The sequence below is a fragment of the Mizuhopecten yessoensis genome, unplaced genomic scaffold (assembly GCF_002113885.1).
Source record: "Mizuhopecten yessoensis strain PY_sf001 unplaced genomic scaffold, ASM211388v2 scaffold7669, whole genome shotgun sequence".
In the NCBI taxonomy this organism is placed as follows: domain Eukaryota; kingdom Metazoa; phylum Mollusca; class Bivalvia; order Pectinida; family Pectinidae; genus Mizuhopecten; species Mizuhopecten yessoensis.
Genome location: NW_018407163.1, coordinates 1,094,261 through 1,107,077, shown reverse-complemented (window position 1 = coordinate 1,107,077; position 12,817 = coordinate 1,094,261). Strand labels below are relative to the sequence as shown.

At 35.7% G+C, this 12,817-nt stretch overlaps 1 protein-coding gene across 1 annotated transcript; it reads left to right on the top strand.

The window, feature by feature from the left end:
• Positions 1-6: 6 nt before the first annotated feature.
• Positions 7-11,101, top strand: LOC110454091 (complex III assembly factor LYRM7-like). The gene is made up of 5 exons (XM_021503440.1): positions 7-79; positions 6,451-6,523; positions 9,020-9,090; positions 9,367-9,448; positions 10,059-11,101. The coding sequence occupies exons 1-5, from the start codon at positions 20-22 to the stop codon at positions 10,214-10,216; spliced, it is 444 nt and encodes a 147-aa protein (XP_021359115.1). The 5' UTR covers positions 7-19; the 3' UTR covers positions 10,217-11,101.
• Positions 11,102-12,817: the final 1,716 nt, after the last annotated feature.

Here is a 12,817-nt window from a genome sequence, read left to right as displayed (position 1 = left end):
TGAACCCGGAAGCTAATCCATGATTCCTAAAGTTAGGTCCGAAACACGTGTGGAAATGTCGGCTGTAACCAGACACAGGGTAGGCTTTACAGATCATGTTCGTTCGATTCTGATACCATTTTGCTTGACATCAGGTAGATCAAGTATAGTTTTTACTTTCAAGCAATATGAATGTAAATTAGATCCAATGCAAGTTTGAGTTAGTTTCAACTTGTTCAATAACGTTAGCCAAGGTCACAGAACACACTGATCAGATGTTTTTGTCGTTCAATCTGACCCACAGGCACAGGTGCTCGGGTTCTGGAATATATGTGATATATTATCGCACCCACTAGATATCGCACCCCCTTATACTAATAAATCATAGTATAAGGGGGTGCGATTATGTATCACATATATTAAGTTTACGATGTGAATATTTTTTTCGTGACATTTAGTTAATTATGTACAATATTTCCCTAAAATCTGTGTGCGAGAACTTCTAACCACAGTGTTGCATACTGAAATAAGTTTGACGAGACATTTGCCCCAATATAAATAGAGTAAACGGGCTCTTGTTCACAGTGTCCTCGGGATATCTCAGTAATCCGTCACTTCAGTAAAATGAACAAATATACATGTGCGAGTGTCAGTACAGGTCCAGTACACTCTGCCGATTGAGCTATATAGCTATAAAGACCTATATAGCTATATTCACCTATAAATTATAGCTGTATTGAGCTATATTTTCTGAGATTTCAATTTTCATTAAATTAAAGCAAAGTCGCATAAAACAATAAGGTTTATGGTAATGTTCACTGCAAAAAGCATACGATTAGATGTATATTTTCATTTTTCATAAATGTAAAATTTCCGATTTTTTTACATCATTATTTTTTTTGAAAGAATACTTATATTTCATGTCTTTTGTTATCAACCTAATGATATAATCTTCTTTTAAATGTGACTTTGTTTCATTTTCCTTAAACAAGAAAATCACTTGAAAATAGCTCAAAAGACCTATTTCAGATAGGTCAATAGAGCTATAGGTCTTTACAGCTATATAGCTCAATCGGCAGAGTGTACTGGACCTGCAGTAGGGGTGACACAGTGCTACTAATTGTTAGGACTATATACAGAGTTATGGTCCTTTGTTCACTGATAATGGAGAGGAAAAATGCATGCACGGCCAGACCAGGGTTCGAACCTTGGACCTTCTGAACTTGAATCACTGAATCACTGGTTGACATGGAGTTGATCAATTGTCGATAAACTTCCGCTGGACACGACCTCCTTCCGGTTGCGCTAGCAGGTTAATTTTCAATACTTATAGTTAGCTGTTAACAATATTTATGTACATTAATTTGTTTACAGTTACCTCTGATCATATATGTTCCCCTTGGTATCATAGCGGTTCCTAGACTCATTTAGTAACGCTTAGGTTAGAGTCACACTTTTCTGTATCTACAATACAGTTGTTAAAAAGTACACACACATCGTAAGCGAGTCAGAAACTAGTGATGTCATTGACTGCTCATGAGTCGATATCTCTAAAATTTCTGTGGATGATTTTTCCAATGCTTGTTTAACCTGTCCTTAAAACAGTTAACACTAGGAGCCGAGGTCACATGTTCTGGTAGAGAATTCCATGGTTGAATAACTCCATTGCTGAAATAATTGTTGGTTTGATTCTTTTTACAGCGTTTTTTGAACAGCTTTTTGGAATGTCCCCTTGTTGCTCTGTAGTCGCACATTTTGAACAGCTTTTCCTTATCAAGGCTGTCTATGTCGTTCAAGATTTTGAAAACCTAAATCGTATCTGCCCGTTCTCTTCTGTATTCTAGTGTTGGTAGTCCAAGAATATGGAGTCTTTCTGGGTATGATCTGTCCTGAAGTGATGGTACACGCTTAGTAGCTCGACGTTGAATATTTTCTATAGCCCTTTTGTCTTTGATGTACATTGGTGACCAGATTACAGAGGCGTATTCCAAGTGTGGCCTAATAAGAGATTTGAATAATCTGGTAAAGATGTCATTACTGATATATGTGAAGCTTCTAAAGTTTATTCCGACTATTTGATTTGCCTTGTTAGCTGTTTTCTGGACATGGACTGAAAAGTTCAAATGATAAAGCTAAATCTAATAAAGCTGACATATACCAATAAATGAACTTTTTGAATATTTCAAAAAGCTTAACAATTCAACTGATGATAACATATATATTCCTGAACAAAAAAATAATAGATGCAACATGTCTACTCACGATAAATATCCTGCCATGCCTGAAATTTCTATACATGAAAGGGCGTCTTAAAACTGCTCCAAGGCCTAAATCCATACAAGGCCTCGGGCCCTGATGACATCAAATCCAGAGTACTAAAAGAGCTTGCAACAGAAATAGCCCCGATATTAACACTAATATTTAATCAGTCTCTGGAAACAGGTATAGTGCCTTCAGACTGGAAATCTGCAAATGTATCACCTGCTTATAAAAAGGGTCCAAAATTTCACTCAGAAAACTACAGGCCCATATCTCTGACCTGTATCTGTAGCAAAATTATGGAACACATTATGGTCTCAACTATCATGACCCATGCCGATATCCATAACATATTGTATCCGTTCCAACATGGTTTTCGCAAATCGCGATCATGCGAAACCCAACTTCTTGAATTTGTGGATGACATCTCAAAGAATCTTGATGAGGGACGCCAAACAGATATCCTCATAATGGACTTTGCTAAGGCTTTCGACAAGGTCAGTCATTCTCTCCTAAACCATAAACTAAAACATCATGGTATACGTGGAAATGTCGCAAACTGGATCGAGAGGTTCCTGACCGGTAGAACTCAGACAGTAGTAGTTGAAGGGGAGAAGTCTGATTTTGTAGATGTCCATTCCGGGGTCCCCAAGGGGTCAGTTTTGGGACCCAGTTTATTTCTTTACTTTATAAACGATATCCCTGTGGGTCTAAATGCTACAATCCGTTAATCAGAGACGACACTATTGCATATCTAGTTATCAAGTTAAACAGTGATGCTGAAACACTTCAAAAAGATCTAGACAAACTAGCGCTCTGGGAAAATACATGGAAAATGGTCTTCCACCCAAACAAATGCAATGTGTTGTCGGTGACTAAAAACAAAACTCCAATAGTCCATAATTATACTTTACATGGACACATACTAGAACATCTTAGTCAGGCCAAGTATCTGGGTGTAACACAATCATCTGACCTTAAATGGGATTCACATATAAATACTATCTGCCCAAAAGCAAATTCTACGCTAGGCTTTTTAAGACGAAATCTTAAAATTGGCTCAACATCAGCCAAAGTACAGGCATACAAATCATTAGTTTGACCATCACTTGAGTATGCCTGTACAGTATGGGACCCTCACACCCAAACAAATATTGACAAGTTGGAAATGGTCCAGCGAAGGGCAGCGCGCTATGTGCTCAATAAGCACAGGTACAACCATCGTACCTCCAGTGTGTCAAAAATGTTGGACCACCTTAAGCTGCGTACTCTAGCAGATAGATGTAGAGATGCTCGTCTGACCATGTTTCATGACATTGTAAACCAGAAAGTCGCTATCGTAAAATCAGACAGATTAATCCCTACGGTTAGAAAATCCCGAACAAACCACCAGTTTTCGTATCAAATTCCCCACTCAAAAACCCAGACCAGAAAGGCATCATTCTTCCCTCGAACTATACCCGAGTGGAATAAACTCCCACCTGACATTATTTCGAGCCCAACAACAGAATTATTCAAATCAGCCCTCTACTGTCACCTTTCAAACGCAAATTAGACCATCTTGTATCTTTTAAAAACAATCTCTTTCCATGTTTCACTCCTCGTCTGACATTTTATCTTCAAATTGTTGAAGTTGGTCAGTACCTTTTAGAAGAAGTAATACTTTTTACCAAATACTAGATGAAGATATTTCAGAGGAAGAGGTTAAACATGGGGTAAATAATTTAAAACATAACAAAGCATGTGGAAATGATGACATTTTAAATGAGCATATCAAGAGTACATCAACTTACTTTATGCTGTTATATCCAATGTTATTCAACAGTATTCTAAATACTGGATAAGTCCCATTGACTCCTGGACAGTTGGAATAATTAAGCCTATTTATAAAAATAAAGGAGAAACTTGCGACCCGGACAACTATAGAGCTATAACTCCAGTGTCTTGCTTGGGGAAAGTGTTTAATCATATCATCAATAATAGATTAACTAAATTAGCTGATGAAATTAACCTTATTTCTCCCTCTCAGGTAGGGTTAAGAACAGTTTACTCGATGACTGAAAGGGTTACAACATACCCTGTGTTTCAAAACTATTGTAGAAGTTTGAAGTTCACTATTAATGTACAGAAAACAAAAGTCGTCATCTTTGAAAAAAGAAAACGTAGACAAAAATATGTGTTTAAATTGAATGAAGAAAATATCGAATTCCAAAATTCTTATTCATATCTGGGCATATTATTTAAAAGCAATGGTACATTTAGTAAAGCAAAAACAAAAATAACTGAACAAGCTAAAAAGGCACTATATGCATTGTACAAGAAAATAAGAAATATTACATTGTCTGTTGATTTGCAACTTAAGTTATTTGATTCTCTTGTTTCACCAATCCTATTGTATGCTCGTGAGATATTGGGATTCAAAAACACTATTACCATAGAAAGAATGCATTTGCAATTTTGTAAAAGAATTATGAATGTGAAAAATTCTACTCCGAATTACATGATTTATGGAGAAACCGGGAGATATCCGCTGGAAGTAGAAGTCAAGACAAGAATGATCATGTTCTGGTTTAAGTTGTTAACTGGCAGGAGCAAGTTATCTAGTCTGATATATAAAATGACATATGTTTTACAATTAAATGAACAAATGCATTTTAAATGGAATAATTACATAAAAGATACATTAAACAAGTTAGGTTTTAGCAATTTGTGGATTTTTCAAAATACATGTGCTATGAATAGAAATCATTTCAAAGCAGTAGCTACACAGCGGTTAAAAGATCAATTCATACAGAAATGGTTCCAAGAGATAGAAAGCTCTTCTCGTGGTAAATTTTACTCCATATTTACGACAAACTTTCGGTATGAATCATATCTAAAAAAACTTAATGAAAAAGATAGGAAAACTATTTGTAAATTCTGAACGTCTAATCTAAATTTCCCAATAGAGACTGGACGCTGGAATGGAACTCCAAAATCAGATGGAATATGTCCTTTATGTCAAACAGGTATAGGTGAGGAACCACATTATTTGTTTAAATGCCCAAAATACTTATATATATCATCGATTAGAAAAATATATATCCATGATTATTACACTACAAACCTCAGCAATTTTAAGCTAAAAGGAATGATTTCTATTTGTAATTTAAATGTTTTGCCTAAAATAAGTCGTTTTCTAAGTGCCATAAAATAACTGCAGTGCTATTATTCTGTAGTATTATATATTTACATGTTGTATAAACAATCTGTACTCACTTGCTATGTAATTGAAATGTATTGAAATGTTGACCTCTTGTAACACACCTCGTGTGTGTCATGGGTGTAAAAAATAAAACTTGGTAACGCACAAACATTAAGGGTCCTTGCACCACATTCTTTCATCACACAACTATACTACCGAACAGCCATTTAAGGTTCCGTACACCAAGACCTTTCATAATATTATAATCCATTCAAAGTCTTACACACAATAGATATATACATCCCTGTTACAAACTGTGTTAGGTAAAAGGACGGCTTAGAATGCTGGTCAGGGTTGAAGGTAAGCTTTAATTAGTAATTCCTTGGAGAATCTTCTGAAGTTCTATTTTAAAGGCCCAGGTCTTGACATTTTGCTAGAAGGTATATGGCGATTGGATGGGGTGCTTTAATGTTTCCTCATGTAATATAAATAACCTTGACCTACTTTCGAGGTTACAATATTCTACCACGAACTGGCCCAAACCTTAGGGAATATTCTCAGGTCATTACATGGACCGTATTTACACCTACAGATCTCAACCAGATTGGCTATGAAGCATCGTTGGGACCGGAAGGACGAAGCCTAATTAAGGAAAATTATACCACATTTTCCTAATAAAACTCAATGTGAAAAACTGTACAAGTGTAAATTTCATTGTATGGAAATGATCAAGTTTTTCACATTGAGTTAATTAGTTTGAAGATATCCACATGTAATTTACAGTATATATATGATGTATTATAGATCTGTGATACACAGATATCACAACCATAGCCTACAAGAAAATATCCACACTGTGATCAGTTTAAAAATTTCACAACATGAGCAGTTTACATGTGAGGATTTTCACTTTTGCAGTGCTTTAGATGAGAATATTGTTGTTTTGCCATGATTACTTAAATATCCAGGTGAGTTATAGCTCGCCCTCTATGCCTCTTTTTATACAAAAGTTATTTTTGTGATTTCAGGTTTTGAAGTTATTCAGACAACTACATAAGACAAAGTGTGCTGTTTTCCAAGACGATGATTTTGCATTAGGAGGTATTTATATAATTAGGATTACAATGGTACATAGCACTCAGTCTGTACACATATCAAACAGAAGGCTGATTATATAATTAGGATGGCAATGGTACATAGCACTCAGTCTGTACACATATCAAACAGAAGGCTGATTTATATAATTAGGATTGGTACATAGCACTCAGTCTGTACACATATCAAACAGAAGGCTGATTTATATAATTAGGATTGGTACATAGCACTCAGTCTGTACACATATCAAACAGAAGGCTGATTTATATAATTAGGATTGGTACATAGCACTCAGTCTGTACACATATCAAACAGAAGGCTGATTTATATAATTAGGATTGGTACATAGCACTCAGTCTGTACACATATCAAACAGAAGGCTGATTTATATAATTAGGATTGGTACATAGCACTCAGTCTGTACACATATCAAACAGAAGGCTGATTTATATAATTAGGATTGGTACATAGCACTCAGTCTGTACACATATCAAACAGAAGGCTGATTTATATAATTAGGATTGGTACATAGCACTCAGTCTGTACACATATCAAACAGAAGGCTGATTTATATAATTAGGATTGGTACATAGCACTCAGTCTGTACACATATCAAACAGAAGGCTGATTTATATAATTAGGATTGGTACATAGCACTCAGTCTGTACACATATCAAACAGAAGGCTGATTTATATAATTAGGATTGGTACATAGCACTCAGTCTGTACACATATCAAACAGAAGGCTGATTTATATAATTAGGATTGGTACATAGCACTCAGTCTGTACACATATCAAACAGAAGGCTGATTTATATAATTAGGATTGGTACATAGCACTCAGTCTGTACACATATCAAACAGAAGGCTGATTTATATAATTAGGATTGGTACATAGCACTCAGTCTGTACACATATCAAACAGAAGGCTGATTTATATAATTAGGATTGGTACATAGCACTCAGTCTGTACACATATCAAACAGAAGGCTGATTTATATAATTAGGATTGGTACATAGCACTCAGTCTGTACACATATCAAACAGAAGGCTGATTTATATAATTAGGATTGGTACATAGCACTCAGTCTGTACACATATCAAACAGAAGGCTGATTTATATAATTAGGATTGGTACATAGCACTCAGTCTGTACACATATCAAACAGAAGGCTGATTTATATAATTAGGATTGGTACATAGCACTCAGTCTGTACACATATCAAACAGAAGGCTGATTTATATAATTAGGATTGGTACATAGCACTCAGTCTGTACACATATCAAACAGAAGGCTGATTTATATAATTAGGATTGGTACATAGCACTCAGTCTGTACACATATCAAACAGAAGGCTGATTTATATAATTAGGATTGGTACATAGCACTCAGTCTGTACACATATCAAACAGAAGGCTGATTTATATAATTAGGATTGGTACATAGCACTCAGTCTGTACACATATCAAACAGAAGGCTGATTTATATAATTAGGATTGGTACATAGCACTCAGTCTGTACACATATCAAACAGAAGGCTGATTTATATAATTAGGATTGGTACATAGCACTCAGTCTGTACACATATCAAACAGAAGGCTGATTTATATAATTAGGATTGGTACATAGCACTCAGTCTGTACACATATCAAACAGAAGGCTGATTTATATAATTAGGATTGGTACATAGCACTCAGTCTGTACACATATCAAACAGAAGGCTGATTTATATAATTAGGATTGGTACATAGCACTCAGTCTGTACACATATCAAACAGAAGGCTGATTTATATAATTAGGATTGGTACATAGCACTCAGTCTGTACACATATCAAACAGAAGGCTGATTTATATAATTAGGATTGGTACATAGCACTCAGTCTGTACACATATCAAACAGAAGGCTGATTTATATAATTAGGATTGGTACATAGCACTCAGTCTGCACACATATCAAACAGAAGGCTGATTTATATAATTAGGATTGGTACATAGCACTCAGTCTGCACACATATCAAACAGAAGGCTGATTTATATAATTAGGATGGCAATGGTACATAGCACTCAGTCTGCACACATATCAAACAGAACGGTGATTTAACAGAAAGTGTTCAGGTTTAAAGGCTGGCGTTTAGTTGTTACCTCCCTTTTAACATATTCAAGCTGGATGAGATTTCTTGACAAGGTTTTTCCACTCGTAATTAAAATGTTGGATATATATTATTAAAACCATTGTTAAGGTGTTGTGTCTGCTTCACAAATCTTAACTTGGGATGGGTGCCACATTTTGCTGTATGTTCCAAACTTTCACAACACATGAAACAAGTTTAATAAGTTGACTTTTACACTGATGTTTACATTGGTGTTCTTGTATCATTTTAGGGACAAAGAGAATGGTATGAATTCCTGTGTAATAATCTCATTTAAAGGAGAATAGATTCTTAATCAATGGGCAATAATGGCATAGATTTGAGTTGAAATTGAACTCTCTTTTTTTCCAGAGACACGGAGCAGAATTAATGAAGAATTCAAAAAGGGCAAAGATGAAACAGATCCTGAAAAAATTGAAGAGGTATCCTCATAACATAAAGCATAAAATAAATGTTTCCTGAAGTTATAATACAGACATCACTCTGCTGCTGTTTGGGAGCTGGAACTTAAAAGATAATTGATAGTAGAACTTAATTTTAATGGTAGAGTAAATCCCATGTATATTGTATAAACGTTTTCATTGTGCAGATATTGTTTAAAATTTGAAAGTGTGGTTAAATATAATAAGCCTATGTGCGTTACCATAGTTCTACTATTACACTCACGCTGGTGACATGTTTGTATTTGTTTGATACAGCTGATTAAAACGGCTGAGGATGTTGACATGTTACTGAGAAAGACTGTCATACAAGCCAAACTGGTAGGCGAGAACAGATACAGTAAGTGACATTAGTACTTTTTGATTACTCCCTAAAAACACTACATGTGAATGATAGGGTAGAGATGACTCCCTAAGGGATGAATTGTTACCATTGTCAACTCCATGCTGCGACACATTCATACAACTCTCTGCACAATCAGATCACTGCCTATTTCTGTCTAATGCTCAAAAAAATAATACCAGATTTCATGGAAATTTATGGCAAAGCAGGGTCCAATTGCTATCTACAGTGGTACATTCTGACAAAGTGACTTATGTGATAATGTCTTGCATACTATGGCCATTTGTGTTGCTGTTACGCTTAGGTTGCCAGATTAAGATTGGAAAGGTTTGAAATTAAGAAAAATATGCAAGACATTTCTGTATTTTTACGATATACAGTTATGAAGTGGGTAATAAGCTGTTATAATAAATGGGGGTTTTATTATGTAAAACTGAGAAATTATATGTTATATTAGTTGAGGAAGGATAAGCCTGGATCTTTTACCAAATAGCATATCTAAACACGTTGATTCATTATAGGGCTTAGAAATTCCATTAGCCATATTTCCTGGTATTATTGCCTTGTAGGAATGCTTCAGTTAAACATTGTCATTGTTTTCTTGCAGGACTAAAGATTACAAAAGATACATACCTCGAAGATAATTATCCCTTTGATCCAAATGCAGATCTTCCTGAACCTTTATCAAAAAGAAAAGGAAAGCGTGGCCGAAAGACTTGTGAGGAAATTCACAAAGAGCTTGAGGATCCAAAACTACCATCTTGATTATTGATACTGTGTTTCTGAATTGTTTAAGTTTGTGAAAATCAGTCTGATATTTGGTTCACACTCATACCACTAAAGTTGGAAAGATGTCATCATTTTGAGGCCTGTGATAACGAGAGGTACTGCTGACAGTGACTCCACTAAGATATACTGTGACTACCATCATAATCTATGTGTATTGTGACGAGGTTAAAACAAGAGTACATGTGACTCCACTACAATATACTGTGACTACCGTCGTGATCTATGTGTATTGTGACGAGGTTAAACCCATGTTAAAACGAGAGTACATGTGACTCAACTAAGATATACTGTGACCCCCGTAATCTTTGTGTATTGTGAAGAGGTTAAACCGATGTTAAAACGAGAGTACATGTGACTCCACTAAGATAGACTGTGACCACTGTAATCTTTGTGTATTGTGACGAGGGTAAACCCATGTTAAAACGAGAGTACATGGGACTCCACTAAGATATACTGTGACCACTGTAGTCTTTGTGTATTGTGACGAGGTTAAACCCATGTTAAAACGAGAGTACCGTACATGTGAATTGACTAAGATATGCTGTCATATCCTGGTCTGCAAATGTCTAAGAGGAAAATGCTGAGCAAACAAACATTCATTTTATAGGATGTTTTTGATAAATATATGTTTTGTTTTTTGTTATTTATTGAAAAGCTTAGATGATAAATACATGTATTAAGAATCATAAATTCTCTGCTCTATAGGCAAGAAAGTTTTGAAAAGATCCATATTACATTTTGTTACAGAACAGATTAGGTACTCCTTTAGACCTTTGTTAATTGTGTGTAAATTATTTTGTGAACACTGTATATATCATCTCACCACCATGTCACCAGTTTACCAGAATAAAATCATTGTCTATATTGTTACTTATTTGTTGTTATCTGATCTTTTCACATAAACCAAAGACCGATTGTGACCCAATCTCATGAGGTGTTTCACTGTTGTAAATCTCTCAGGGGCTTAGAGAACTGATAAAAAATGTACATTACCTGTAAGATTTTGATGAAATTTTCTTTTCTTTTAAACGTTTTTTTTTATTATTACCGAATTAACCATATGAATAGTCCTGTCACCTTAAAGTAGGTTTTATTTACTTAGCTGTTACATTTCAAATAAATTCTTTTCAACAACAGCCTTTCATAACTGGAACAAACATTCAAGTGATATGCACGTCAGTGAACGTGGCTTATTATTTTATAAATAATTCAAAATCCAAGTGGACTGCCTTTGATTTGTCCTTATTACTCTAGGAATCTGTTTTCTCTGGCAGTCATTAAAAAGGGGATGAATTCAAATCCCTTTAAAGCTGACTGTACATCCATATCCACATCTATCCTGCTTTATTTGTGATCCATTATTGATAATAATATAAGAAGTGATATATTTGTTTTAACTTGAAAAGGACGCTGTGATGGCTATGTCATTAAGGTCTCCGATCACTAGTCCTCCACCACTGAGCAAAGGGTTCAAGGCCTACGTGGGGCAGTTGTCAGGTACGGCCGTATGTCAGTGTTTTTTTCTCCAGGTACTCCCGTTTTCCTCCACCATCAAAACCTTACAATCCCTAAATTACCATAGCTGTATGTAGTTGTTTAATTCATAACTTCTGGTTTATTAAAGCCTTTGACAAGATGACATTACCACTGTATGTGAATTTTGAAATTGGTTTGAAACATTCAAAAATTTAGTATGTTTAAAGCGTAATGTCTGAAATCTTATATCTCCACCAGTCTTAAGGATCAATGTGAGCTAATGCCATATTGTGTCCCCTGTCAACAATTTCTTCAAACCTCCTCTGTACTGCTAAACAGAATTTTACTAAATTTGTCTGTAAGCAGCCAAAGGTGGTAGTGATGTCTCTAGATCTATGAGATGGATAGCAGCCATCATTGGTTCTTAAGTGGTTGGGGGTTCAAAAAGGTAGAAGAGCTGAGGAGCGGGGCCAGGGTTATTATAACACGGCACCCTTTTACAATAAAATAATTGCTATGCATCAAAAGACAAAACAAGAGGCCCAGAGAGCCTATATCGCTCACCAGGATGTCTAAGCAATCATGGCAAAATATTCTTCAAAGAAGATCCAAGGGGTAGCATATCTGTATTAGATTTTTCTTTTGCCTAGCAATTGTATGTAATGTGGTTATGGGGTGGGGATCTCACTTCTTCCAAGTTGTGACTCAGAAACTAGGTCCCTGGGGTTGTGGCCAGACCCCAGGGTCAATTCTAATATCATGACTGCATTCGTCTCTTTATGCCCAGCATTTGTATGTACAGTTTTGGGGTGGGGAACTCAACCGTTTCAAAGTTATGACCCAGGGTTTCGTCTCCAAGGGTGGGACAGACCTCGGGGCCATCCTGGAAGCATATGTGCATTCGTCTCTTTATACTCAGCAATTGTGTATATGGTTATAGGGTTGGGATCTCAACTGTTTACAAGTTGTGACTCAGAAACTAGGTCCCTAGGGGTGTGGCCAGAACCTAGGGTCAATGCTAATATCACAATTGTGTTTGTCTCTTTATGCCTAGCAGTTTTATATTTAGTTTTGGGATGGGGATCTCAAATGATTCAAAGT